This window comes from Meles meles, chromosome 5 (assembly GCF_922984935.1).
Source record: "Meles meles chromosome 5, mMelMel3.1 paternal haplotype, whole genome shotgun sequence".
Taxonomy (NCBI): Eukaryota; Metazoa; Chordata; class Mammalia; order Carnivora; family Mustelidae; genus Meles; species Meles meles.
Genome location: NC_060070.1, coordinates 151,345,419 through 151,358,955, shown reverse-complemented (window position 1 = coordinate 151,358,955; position 13,537 = coordinate 151,345,419). Strand labels below are relative to the sequence as shown.

At 45.7% G+C, this 13,537-nt stretch overlaps 1 protein-coding gene across 3 annotated transcripts; it reads right to left on the bottom strand.

The window, feature by feature from the left end:
• Nucleotides 1-5,064: 5,064 nt before the first annotated feature.
• Nucleotides 5,065-13,424, bottom strand: HMGN4 (high mobility group nucleosomal binding domain 4). 3 transcript variants are annotated; one of them, XM_046006314.1, is made up of 4 exons: nucleotides 13,183-13,315; nucleotides 9,503-9,547; nucleotides 9,245-9,382; nucleotides 5,065-6,811 (listed from the first exon to the last, which is right to left on the bottom strand). In XM_046006314.1, exon 4 carries the CDS (start codon nucleotides 6,724-6,726, stop codon nucleotides 6,454-6,456), a length of 273 nt encoding a protein of 90 aa, XP_045862270.1. In that variant the 5' UTR covers nucleotides 6,727-6,811; nucleotides 9,245-9,382; nucleotides 9,503-9,547; nucleotides 13,183-13,315; the 3' UTR covers nucleotides 5,065-6,453. The 3 variants fall into 3 exon arrangements, with proteins under 3 accessions (XP_045862270.1, XP_045862269.1, XP_045862271.1); XM_046006313.1 differs by lacking the exon at nucleotides 9,245-9,382; XM_046006315.1 differs by lacking the exons at nucleotides 9,245-9,382; nucleotides 9,503-9,547 and having other exon boundaries at nucleotides 13,183-13,424.
• Nucleotides 13,425-13,537: the final 113 nt, after the last annotated feature.

Sequence of the window (13,537 nt, the reverse complement as noted above, 5' to 3'; positions counted from 1 at the left end):
ACCCCAGTTCCAGGAGACAAGGGACTTACATATCACATCATTATAACCTGACACTGCATTAAGGAAACAGACACATTGTAATTCCATTCTACACTATTGTCCGATCTCTAAACCTGTCTCCACAAACCTTCAACCACCTGAAACTCAACTAGTGCTAATCATCTGCTTTACCAGACAAAGCCAAATGCGTGGCTGGCAGCCTCCACTCAAGAAACCCAGCAGCCCGAGGTTGGTGCCCAGAGGAAACAGCTACTAGGAGTGTCCCTGGGTCCCTTCTATTTGGCAAGTGAGTTTAGGCAAACATTCAGATTTCAATTTCCCAAGCCACACTTCTTAAAAAAAAAAAAAGATAAAGAAGAAAGAAAGAAAACAAAAGAAAAAACTTCAATGAGTGAAAGCAACTCATTGTTGGGCCATAATCCTTCTTTGATGAATCTCTCACATTTCTGCATGTATTGCTAGCAAGGCATTGAATGCTCTTTGTTCTGGATTTTCTTTTTAAGGATGCTTATACAGCAAACACCCCCGGAAGACAGTCTCTCCAGAGTGACAACAGGCATGCCTACTGCTCATTATAAAGTAACGGGGATCCACAGTTTAGGGTTTCTCTCTTAGAACCCACTGAATGCAGAGATGTCATGGTTTTTCCCTCTGAGAATTAAAGCCAGGAAACTAGAGGAAAAAAAATGCTGATAGTCTGGCTAGTGCTATTACTAGAATAATAGACTTTCCATTGTCCCTAACCCAGGAGTCTTGTGAGTTACATCAACATCTGGGAAACCGTGTGTGGCAAATTTAGCTTGCAAAGTTTGGGTAAAGTTTCTGACCCTTCACATTTCCTAGCACTCATCAACCCCACGCTCTCTTCCTTCAGGGAAGGAAGGGTGTGGACAACATTCTTCAGCACCCCTATCTAAATCAATTCATACATATACGTAAATATAGGTGGGTTATATATTTAGTACATATATTTAGTCATATATATAAGTAACTAAAATTAAAATAGTTAACGATACTGTGTTACATATTTGAAAGTTGCTAAGAGAGTAAATCTGGAATGTTCTCATCACACACAAAACTTTTTTTGGCATTATGTAAAGTGACAGATGTTCACCAGACATTGTGGTGGTCACTTCACAATGTTCCCAAATACTGGATCATTACATTGTACAAGCTGAAACTAATACATTGTATGTCAACTGTACCTCAGGAAAAAAAATAAATTTTAAAAAATGACCGAATTAAGGGGTGAATTCTGATTTATTTTGGGGATCCCTCAAAACTTCATATGGTCACCTATAAGAAATGTCACCATGCCCAAGAAAAGTAATAGTTAAATCACTAGTGTCTACATCTCTGGGGGTCGGGGAGCCCTCAAGGAGCCAGACACTGTGGGCAGCACCTTTGCTGGTTTTCTTAGCTTGGCGAGTGGTGAACTTGGATGGGAAAAATATCTACTTTCTCAAAATCTCAAACCTTGAACTGAAATGGGGCATACCCTTCCCGTAAGAATGTAGGGAACAAACTACGGTCCGAAGTTCCTGTGGTTTTGTCACCAAGGAAAATGACTGACATTTTCGCATCGAGGAGGGCAACACAGGCAACAGAGGATGTGGCTGAAACTAATTCATTAATGAATCTCCTTACAACCCGCAGCACCTGACAGTCCTCAAGGAACTCGCGCTGCCTTAATGTGCACGTGTTTCAACAACCGAAAACTACCTTAACAACAGCCAGACTCCAAGGCCCAGGGCACCCTGCTCTCAGCGCCCAGAAATTCCGGAAACTTCCCTTAGCTCTCCCTTCCCGCCCTCTACAAACGTTAACGTGTCTCCTCGGTCCCTCCTCACAATCACAGCTGCGGCTCCTCCTGCCCACGGTCCCGACCCTGTGCTGTCACAGAAACACCTTTTGGCACCCAAAACGTCTCAAGAATTCTTTCCTGGCCCTTCGCCCCGGACCCCGCCCCCCCCCCCCCCCCAGAGCACGTCAACGTCGCGGACTCACTGTTCGAGTGACGCGCCCTGAGACGGGTCTCGTCGTTGAGGGGACAGTGCGTTCACACCGTGTCACTAGTTATTTCACTCCTTCGGGAACTGCTGTGTCGCACGACTGGCTCTTTCGTCCTTCGAGGGGTTTCGTATGGCTCTTTAGAAAGAGTCGCGGGAAGGGCTCCCCGGGCCGCCTCAGGAGACCAGCGGGCCCCGGGGAAGCTAACAGAGGCGGAGGCCGCGCAGCGAGACACGCCGGGTTCCCACCATCCCCTCGCGGAAGGGGACTTGGGGTGAGCGCCCAGGACCCCACGCCTGAGCAGGGTTGCGCGGGGTCCGAGCAGTGATAAGGGAAGGATCCTCACGGCCCCAGCCTCCCTTCGCTCCCGGGTAGGGACCGCGGACGCCGCCCAAGGTCCTAGAAGGGCCGGAAGTGCTTCGCCGGCCGCGCCCCGGGCGGATGCGGTCGGGCCCTCGGCGTTCACGGGGACGCCGCACGTGCAGCGGCCTGATGGGGCCGCCGGAGGCCCGGCGCGGGTACCACAGAGATCCCTGTGATGCCTCTGCGGGACAGGACTTTTACAGTGGGCAGTGAGGCTCTCGCGGGAGGCCCAGAGGCCGGCAAGGAGGAGGCCCCGGCCGGCCGTGGGGAAGGCCGGGGGCCCGTCTGGGCAGCGTCCGCCAGAAGCCGGATCCCACCAGGCAGGCCCAAGATGGCGGCGCCACGACCGGAAACCCCTGGGCGAGGGAGGAGGAAAAAAGCGGGAAACTCTGCTTCCCGCCCCAAGTGAGGGATACTCCGCCCCCTGGTTAACAACTGTCTGTCAAAGAAACACAACCCAGGCTTGCACAGCTTGGCGCTCTCGCTCTCTCTCCTTCTCTCTCTCTTGAGCTGTGTGCTCTCAAGTCTGGAGATTGTACTTTTTTAAAATAAACTTTCCCACGTGTGTCGCCCGTCCGCTGTGCTGCGAGTCTGTCCTTGAATTCCTTCTCATGACGAGGCCAGGGGCCGCCGCAGCTCACCAGCCAACAGAACTATGCGGGACAAGGGTGAATACAGGAAAAGAAGTTTCCCTCCCACGTCTTTCCAGCTCTTCCGGGAACCCATGCCTCAGTTTTGAGGGCCAGAAATTTAATTATGGATCACTCAGTCTGTTTGGTATCAGACACCCAAATTCTCAAAATATTCATAAATCGGGATGTTAATTTATGAATTTACAGATGGGAATGTAAGTGCCAAGTGGACCGGAAAAGTGGACAAGGAGGTTTATAGTGTAGTTTATTATTTCCTAATTTGCTCTTCCTCGCTTAGAAATATTTGTCTAAAATACTAGCATCTTTGTACAGAAAAAATAAGCCTTTCTTGCTTTATGTTGCTAGAGAAATACTGCCTAAATTCCATATGACCACGTCCCCCTGGAATTTAGGGTCCTTTCAATACTATCCTTCTTCACTGGAAATTACAACTGTTTAGCCACAGCATTATTATTTCTTGCATTTCATTGTTCCTAATTCCTTTACTCAGAAACTGGATGGATTACATTTGAAATTTATACCGCTGATCTTTCAACAATGAGGAATCCTCTAGGCCCTGGAGTTGTAGACCTGGGTCTTAATTTGGATTTTTCTATTCATTGTCTGATCTCAAAGCAAATTATTTAGTCTCTCTTTGCCTCAGTTTCACTGAATGTAAAGTAAAATGGGGATAGTAATATTCAGCTCATAGGGTCGTGGAAACAAAATTATATGCATCACTGGACAGAAACAGTGGCAAACAATGAGCACTTAAGAAATACCTTATTATTTTTTTAAAAACCTACTAGAATTTGGTTATGCATTTAAATCTTTTCTGATTCAACAATTCAACATCTTCTATGCACCATATTCTCTTAACATCTTTGCAGATGTTTTTACCCTTACTAGAAGGCTTTCCCGAACTCCTTCCTTGCTTGACCAACTCCTGTTTTCATCTTGCTGCTTCAGTATCAAAATGACCCAGGAAGTTCTCACTAAAGCCCCTTTATGCTCTGACCTCAGGGACAGGGCTCCTGCGGTTGTTACCACAACACTAAGCACAGTACCCTGTGGTGACTTTATTGCATTTGACTTTGGACTTTGAGGACAGGGATGTTTTTCTTTGGTCCTGACCTGTTGCTTAGCAAAGAGAAAGCAGATACATGTTTGCTGTTTGCCAAAGAAAATGGAGTGGGAATAGTTAAACAGAGGGAAGGACAGTAATACAACAGGATAAAGTAGAATTTCTTGCAATTTAGTGTGACAGTCATCTAACTGGTCTTCTTCCTTCAACTCTTGCCCTCCCCTGACAGCCTACTGTCCACCCCCCACCCTCAACACTTTGTGTTCTGTGTTGGAAACTCTAATGGTATCCCATCACTTTAGGGAAAATCACAGCTTGGAGCATCTTCCATTTCCTAGCCTCTAGCTATCTCTGCAATCGTATCAGCTTTCATCCTTATCCATCTTCTTTCCCATTCACTTCTGCTTCCTGTTCTTCCTCAGTGAGCCAAACAGCCAAACACATGTCCACCTCCTGTCTGCTGGAGTGTTTTCCCCACATATTGACATCCCCTCCTTTATTTCATTAAGGGCTCTGCTCAAATATCATCTCATCATCGAGGACTTCCCTAACCACCCTATCGAAATTGCACCCACTTTTAGTTGTTTACTTAAGGCCCATCCTCCCATAAATCTGTGTATTTTCTACTTCTCTCCCCAGGCTCAACCAGAATATAAGCTTGGTGAAAGAAGAGACTTTGTTTTTTCACTGCTATGCCCCCAGCAGTGGGACAATTCCTAGCATTAAAAAGAGTAAAAATGGGAATAAAACTGTGTAGAAACAAAACTGTCTGCACATACACAATATACAGTTTACCTATGTTGAAAACCCAAAAGAACATACAGACATATTAATTAATGAGAGTTTAGCAAGTTTGCTGGATATAAACGTCAACTTTAGCTTAAAACAGAAAATGTAGTAACTAAAAATACACCATAAGAATGGCATCAAAAAGTATAAAGTCCCTAGGAAATATTAACAAAAGACATTTATGGAGAAAATTATAAAACTTTATTGAAAGACATTTAAAAAGGCTAAGTAAATGAAGAACTGTATCATGTTCATGGATTGGAAGACTCAACATTGTATTATTTAGTCTATAAATTCCGTACAAATCCAATAAAAATTCCAACATTTTTGTGTTGTTTTAGAACTTGTCAATCTAATTCTAAAAGTTGTATAGAAGAGCAAATGGCTAAGAAGAGCCAAGATACTCCCAAGGAAGAAAAATTTGGTGGTGATTTTTTTGGAGGTGGGATTTGTCCTGAGATATGAAGACCTGTTTCTAAAGTTGTAGTACTCAGGATTATATGGTACGGCCACAAGGTTAGACAAATTGACTGAAAAGAACTAATCAACAGACCCACCCACACAGGGACTTTACTTATGAAAGAGCTGGTGTTATAGATCAGTGGGAAAGAATAAAGTATTCGGAGAATGGTGCTGGGACAACCACCACTTATCCATATGGAAAAAATACTATATTGAACGTCTATCTCCTACTTTTCACAAAAATCAGTTCAGAGCAGACTAAAGACAAATGTGAAAAGCAAGACTATAAAAGGTTTACAATGCAGGAAAGAATATCTCTATGACTTTAGGTAGGAAATGATCCTCCTACCACCAAGCTAATTTGTATTCAGCTTTATCAGATACTTTTCAAAACCAGTTATTTCCAGGAGGACAGGGTTGACAATCCACAACATTTTACAACTTTCAAACTCACCTCCCCCCAAAGTCAACAGTCTTCTGTTGTGTTTGAAAAGGCGGGAGTTCTCAGAAGGGGTGGATATTTCACAAGAGGCATGTAAGATCTTTTCACAGGTCAACTCGGACACGGAAGAAAGGAACTAAAAACTCTAAGATCATCAATGCAATGATCTACAAACTACAAACAGGAATCTTGGCTCTTTTGAGCAACACCATCTTGATGTTATCACCAGGAAGCCTGAGTACTGTTACCCAGCACTGGATTTTAGGGGAGCCAAGGCCACATCACAACTATTTCAGGAGATCAAGTATATGCTGATGGCACCAGGAAAGAAGACATGAAGTTTTGCTTCTCTGTGCTGTAAGGCTTCTAAGCCAAAGTGGCTGACATGCGTGAATGTCAGAGAATCTCTCCTGGGAACCAGGAATAATCTTCAAAAACAAGGACAGAAGATCCCATCTTCCCCCATTTCAAGCCAGCTTCTGAGACATTCTATTAGTGGTATTTGCACTTTCCACAAAGGACAACAACAATGCGTCTTGTATGCTAACAAAGTAAGTTTGGAGGGAAAAAAACAACACCCAAATTCTACATTTTTATAAAACTTGATTAAAGAAAAATAGTATTTCAAACAGTAGAGTCACTAGAAGTACAGACTATCAAAAAAGTACACTTCACTTGGCATCCCCACTGCCTTCTGCTTTCTGTGACTGGACTGTGGAAGCATCTAGGTTCTTTGCAGCGTTGTTCCCCTCCTTGCCACCATCTGCTTTCCCCTTTCTCCCTTTGGGTAGCTTCTCTCCTTTCTTTGCAGGGGCCTTTTTAGGCCGGGGTTCTGGTTTTGGAGGAGCCGGTTTAGCAGACAAGCGTGCCGATCTCCTCTGCGGCTCATCCTTCACCTTCCCTTTGTCACCTTTCGCATCTCCTTTGGCCTTTCTCTTGGGCATGGTGGCAGCAGCGTTGGGCAGGTGGCTTGGCCAGGCCAGGGAGGGGGCGGTTTCTGTCTTCCTCACACTGCTCCTAGAAAGATTTCTTTAACAAACACAAAAAGTGTCAACCAAATGGGAAAAACTGACAAATTTAACTACATTAAAATTCAAACTTGGCTATATTAAAATGAATAATTTGTGTAAATCAAAGATAGTATGAAAAAGTAAAAAGATAAGTTATAAGCAGGACAAAGATATTCCTAACACACAGAACTGACAAAGGATTTGAATCCAGGATACATAAAGAATTTCTACAGACATATGAGAAAAGGACAAAAGGAAAATCTTAAAACAATGAGCAAAAGTGTAAACATGTACTTCATAGAAGTAGCATAAATGGTGAATAAACAAAGAATGCTCAACCTCATTAGTAATATGAGAAATGCATACTAACACTTTATGCCCATCGAATGGGTGGAAACGAAATTGACAAAATCAAGGGCTCAGCAGATGTGAAACAATTAAAATGCTATACACTGCTGGGATGTGTGTTTCTGTGTGTATAAATTAGTGTATTAAATCTGAAAACATTCTGAAAGCAATTTTACTTCTGAGTGTTTCCCTACAGGCATTTTTGGAGACATGCAGAGGAGATCCCTACAAGAATGCTTATGGTGACTCTAATTTCAATTTTAGTATATGTGCTGCCAAAGCGAGCACGGTGACTCTAATTTCAAAACACGACATCACCCACTGGCCTTCAATAAGAGAGTAAATACGTTTAGTAGCATCTCTGAAAGGGAATGCTATTCAGAAGCAGAAATGAATAGATAACAGTGACAGGCAAAAACACAGATGAATCATCAAGAACACACTATTGAGCAAAAATGACAGGTTGCAAGATACGTGTAGTACAGATCCATTTCCAAGTACAAAAGTAAATGACCTGTTTAGGCTATAAGCATGTAGTAAAACTGAAAAAAAAAAAAAACCCACAAACAAACAAGGGATAAAGATACAAATTGGGACAGTAGTCACATCATAGGGGGTTGAGAAAGGGATGGTGGTCGGAGAGAGGAAGGGGGGCCAGAGAAAGGGGTAGGGGTAGCATTCTGTCCCTTGAACAGAGGTGGAGTAGGGAAGGCAACATGGCTGGTGTACTATTCTCTAGATTCTAGAGACATTTTATGTCTCTGCCCAAGAATTAATAAAAACTACTTTTAAAAAGTATGTAGCCCAAAGGACAGGTTCAGGGACACACAAAATGGAAAGTGATTTATTTTTAGTCTGGGTCATTAGGACCTGGGCCGATGGCTGGCATGCACAAGCACGGTGTAAAGTTTTTTACAGCGTTAAGCCAGGCCTAGCTACTCACACCTCTGCCCCACCCTCAAAACCATTTCCTGGGGGTTTCTGTAACCGTATGCCCTGTCCCACTCTACAGTGTTTTAAGAAAAAAAAAAAAAAAAGTGTTATCTTGTCCCTAAATTGCTCCGGAGTCCTGTTTTGTTCTGTCTTGTTTTTGCCGGACCTCACTATGTGGATACACAGTGGGCAAACATGCTCCTTGGCTAACAAAAGTGAGCACCTACAAATGGTGCTAAAACATCAAATTTATCAATTTTTCTCCCCATTTTTTTCACCATGACTAATATTACCGGACATTCTGCATTTTTTCTTTCTCTCATGTGCAATACAGGGAGAAATGTGTTTGTATAAAGAAGGAGAAGCAACCTTGAATCAGTCAGTATTTTTCCCTTGGTAACCTTGTAAGAAACTTTGGGGACAGAGCGAAATTGAGAGGAGAAACACTTATATTCTCTGCTGAAAGCAACTCACTGAAAAGCTAATGTGAAATTAGCTGGACCCTTCTCTTCCCTTACTGTGCTCTTCCCTTGCCTCTAAATATTCTAAATTCCTGAGGGCTGAAAAGTCTCTGTTGCCACAGAGGCAGCTTGCCATTCCGACCCAGGAGACTCTGCCCGCTCTCTGCCGAGAACATACTTCCTGAGACATTGGACGAATTTATGCCTAATTTATTCCCCCTTTTCTCTCTCCCAAATGTATCACTAAAGAAATGTGTGAACAATCCTTACAGAACAAAAGGCTTTTATTTTTTTAGTCCAAGTTCTGACACAATAAAGAAAATAATTTTGAAGGAAAATAATTGAGAAAGACACCAGAGATCACATGGGGCAACTCTAGCTATGGTAAAGGTGTGCCCACAAAGGAACAGGTAGGAAAAGACAGCTGTTCTTAATATGAGCAGACCAACGTTGAGAGAGATTTTATGGCATGAAAATCATCTGTCTAGTGTTAGGGTGACGTGGTTTATACCTGTTGCCCTGGCATAATTATTTATAATGCTCCCATTCATTCTCAAAGGTGTGCCAGCTTGAATAGAAAATGAAAATGTCACTCTAAACCTTCTGCATATATTTTTAGAGACCTTTCTGTTACCAGAGAATGAGAGAGGAAACCAAAGGGTGAGCTTTTGTTCTAGGACACACTTCCCTAAAGAATGGACACTCCATACCATTCTCCTTCCATCTCACTCCAAAACTGTGTTTCTTAGCCCAAGTCCTGGTGTGGGCATGCTCACAGTCTGTTTCCTGGGCTCAGTCTTCTTCATGTTAGATCCCTTGCAGTCCATCCCAAGCAGGGGGGTCATGATCTCCACATGTCAAAGGCCGAAACACAGCAGGTAACAATAAAGATAAATTCAAGAAAAACAGGCCGCTGTCTGGATGCTGTATCTAAGTACACGAATATGGATTAGTTCCTTGAAACTCACCTTTAGGAAGCTTATCAGGAGACCACGGGCTGACTCTCCAGAGACCTTACAAATTAGGAGACAGATACACAAATAAGGAAAAAGGGCCAGTGGGATAAAAGACATTTCATTTCCGTGAAGGCCAAGGAGGGATGGGGAGGGCAGCGTTCTCACCATAGGGTGGTGTTAACTGAAAAGAAATTCCTTGAGGTGGAGTACCGGGGACCTTTTAAGGACAATGAAACTATTCTGTACGCACTATAATTGTGGATACATGACCTTATGCATTTAGTAAAACTCAACTGTATACAAAGAGTGAAGCCTAAAGTAAACAACGAATTCAGTTAAGAATAATGTGGAAACCCTGGCTCATCAGTTATAACCACTGTACCACACCAGTGTAAGTTGTTATTAATAAGAGAAACTTTAAGAACAGGAGAAACTACTTTCTGCTTAATTTGTCTGGAAAACTAAAACTGGTCTTAAAAAAATAAAGTCTACTAATTTTAAAAAAACATATTTTAAGAATTAAAAAGGGGGGGAAATAATTTGTTAGGCAATAAAATAGAGAAGTCACAGCACTACAAATATCCCATCATGCATGTGAGAGAAAAAAATACTATGAACGGGCAGATAAAACATATAAGTAATTATATAACTTTGGGAACACAGAGATAGGCCTTTCAATGCAATCACCAGGGCAAGAAATTATCGAGACATGGCAACAATTTTTAAAGTTTTAGGAATTTAACAATTCCTCTTTGTTAAAATAACACTTCCAAGGACAGAATTATATTAACAGAGAACAGAACAAACAAAATAGTGAAAGCGTTGAATCATTCATCTTCGCATTGCAAAGAACTGGACTGAAATTCCTGTGAAAGTTCACAATTTAACTCTTCATTTAACCAGACTGCTTGTTTTCTAATGTGGAAAGTTTCTCTCCCTCAGCAGCCTCAGGGGAGAGGGAACATCTGCTCCAGCCTTTTTAAAAAATACTTTTGTTAGCTACGAAGACCTGCACGTTTTCATTAGAAACAGACCCACGAAGTTTAAATTAACTGGTAGAAGTAGCTTTAAAAACACAAAAGTCAAATAAAAAGCAAAGAGTCTATTTCATCTGCAATAAAAATAGCAAATGATGAGTAAAATGAGGAGATGCAGGTGTGTTACAGCCTTCTGTGAGGTTAACTGCTGGGAGATCTCCAAATTCTGTCAATAATATATCTAATACGTCGATCTCAGTCCCCAGATGTGAGCGAATTTGTGCCCCCAAACACCCACCCAAATTCATAGGCTGAAGTCCTAACCCCCAGGACCTCAGACTGTGACTGTATTTAGAGATGCGGACTTTAAAAAGATAGTTAAGGAAAAATGGGGTCATATGGGTGGGTCCCAATCCAATATAAGAGTAGATGAGGTCACAGACAAACAGAGGGGTAACCGTGCGAAGAGGTAGCAAGGTGACCTGATCATCTGTGCGCTAAGGAGAGAGGCCTCAGAAGAAACCAAAGTGCCACCATCTCGATGCGGGACTTCCAGCCTTCAGAACGGTGAGAAAATAAATTTCCATGGCTCACCACATGCTTTCTGTTGTGGCATCCCTAGCGGACTACCACAGGAGGGAGGAATGTAAAGACCTTAGGGACCTACAACACATCTCGGATTAGATTCATTTTGAGGTTTTGCATAGCTCTCAAAATCCTTTTCCCATATTTTTTTTCTTTTTCATTATAGGCCTGACTCCAGTATCCATGGAGAAAATCCTACCTCATCCCACACACCCCACCCCATTTCCAGCAAACGGGTACAAGGCACATTTCAGCAGCATCCTTTGGTTCCCTGGACTGTTACTGACCCGGATTTCTGGGAAATAGTTCTAACTTGGGTTCTAGCCTTGATCCCACCCCCAAAGTCAGAAGGCCACCTTCTTCGCTCTGTGCCTCGGGGTTGCAGGGAAGACCCGGGAGAAGTCTGCTAACACCAAGCTTGGGAAAGAGAGGATAAAGCCTATAACAAAATAAAAGATTGTAGGTAGGGTGCAGAGTGCCACAGGAGCAAGAGCTCTCGTGGCGTATCGGCCACAATCTAGAGCCCACTTGTTCTCCACCTTCCAAAGGAAGCGTCAGCCACAGTGGGCAGCCTCCGTTTGGCATTGAGGGAGACTGGGGGAGGAAAGGGTGGTAGAAAGAGGTGAGAAAGGGCAGAGTGTCTGAAACCATAGGTCTCCTTCTGCATTTTGCCATTAAATACCTAGTTGGGGGGCGCCTGGGTGGCTCAGTGGTTTAAGCTGCTGCCTTCGGCTCAGGTCATGATCTCGGGGTCCAGGGATCGAGTCCCACGTCCGGCTCTCTGCTCTGAAGGGAGCCTGCTTCCCTCTCACTCTCTCTGCCTGCCTCTCTGCCTGCCTGTGATCTCTCTCTGTCAAATAAATAAATAAAATCTTTTAAAAAATAAATAAATAAATAAATAAATACCTAGTTGGAAGAGCAGCAGAGAGCCATAGGCTTTCAGTGAAACGGTCACCCATCTGCCACTGGTGGGCTTGGGGCACACTCCGTTTCCCAGCTAGAGGACTCCGGCCCACTGGCATCACAGAGGGAAGGGAGAGGACACATCTCCCAGCACCTCCCAGGCCCCTGAGACCCATGCGTCCCTTCAGGGCACCACATTAACTCACTTGTATTTCTGGGCCGTGGACAAGAGACTTCAAATGAAAATGTCTCAGATCCAACTCTAGGGAGCACATACCAAAGCTAACCGTTGTCTCGCTAACAAGGAAATTAACAAGATGGTAAAAGCAAGGGTTTCTCTGAGAAGGCAGGACAATGGACGGGAAGATGGAGCTGGGGAGAGAGGGGAAGAGAAACAAAACCACAGCTCATGAGGCAAAGATTGCCCTTTCTTTTTTCATGGCCGTAAAAGCACCATATTCATAGCAGTCATTCATTTCAGGGAACGTAGAGAAATGGGGCCTGAGAGACGAGGCTTGGCTAACCCCTCAAAGCAGCAGCAGCAGCAGCAGCAGGAATGAAAACCACGGCAGCAGGAGTAGTCGTAGTAATACATCCAAGACAACCCTGAGGACACACCCGAGGCTGTCAGGGAATAGCCAGACTTCTGCACCGGGGAAGCCCCTGATGGATGCAGTGACCACGGAAGCAGGCCGTGTGTCCGCCAGAGGTCGGAGGCCACACACAGGGCTCCAGATCTGAATTTCAACAGGGGCTGCAGGGGCTTTCCTCAAGCTTCGAGGCAACACGCGGAATCCACAGCTGGTCCGTTTCTTAACTTTGGGTTTGTTCTCTTTCTTTTGGCGGGGAGCGCACAGGGCCAAGTGGCGGAAGCCGCGGGCCTTGGGCGTCCGCCGAGTGGGCTCTCCCGAAGGCGAGGCCTCACGGAGCAGGGCAGCGGGGACGGCGAGGCCGCGGCCAGGCCAGGCCGGCCCACCCGCCCGACCGCTCCCAGCCGCGGGCCCGCGCCCCCGCCGCCCCCAACTCCGCCCTGGGCCTGCCGCGGGCGCCGCTGCCAGAGACTGGCGCTCCCGGCCGCCAGCGGTACCGTTTGAGGAGAGGCGGGCTGGGCGGGCCGCGGCGGCCCTCACCGCGACCGGGCCCGACCGCCCGAGGGTCCCCAGCACGCGGGGGGCGGCCGGGCCACCCCACTGTCGGGAGGCGCGCGCGGAGGCCTCCGCTGCTTACCCGAGTCCCGCGGCCGTCCGAGAGGCGCGGGCGCCCAGGTGCGACCCGGGCCGCGCGGGTGCCCTCAGCTGGGGCAGGGCCGGCGCGGGCCGTGGGGCGGAGGGGAGACGCGCGCAGCGGGCCCTGCCGGGAACAGGAAGGTGGCGGGCGGCGAGGAACCGCTTCCGGGGCTGCGGGCTGCCGGCCGCCTCGCGTCGGAGCGGGGGAGAGCCGCTTCTCCCCTCGCGATACGTCAGGCCGCCGCCGGGGCCGCGGGACTCCGACCCACCTCGGGCGGTGCCGCCTCCGCACCGCGGCCGGGTCACAAGACAACAGAGGCGGGAACGTATTTATGGAGATATTATATATATATATA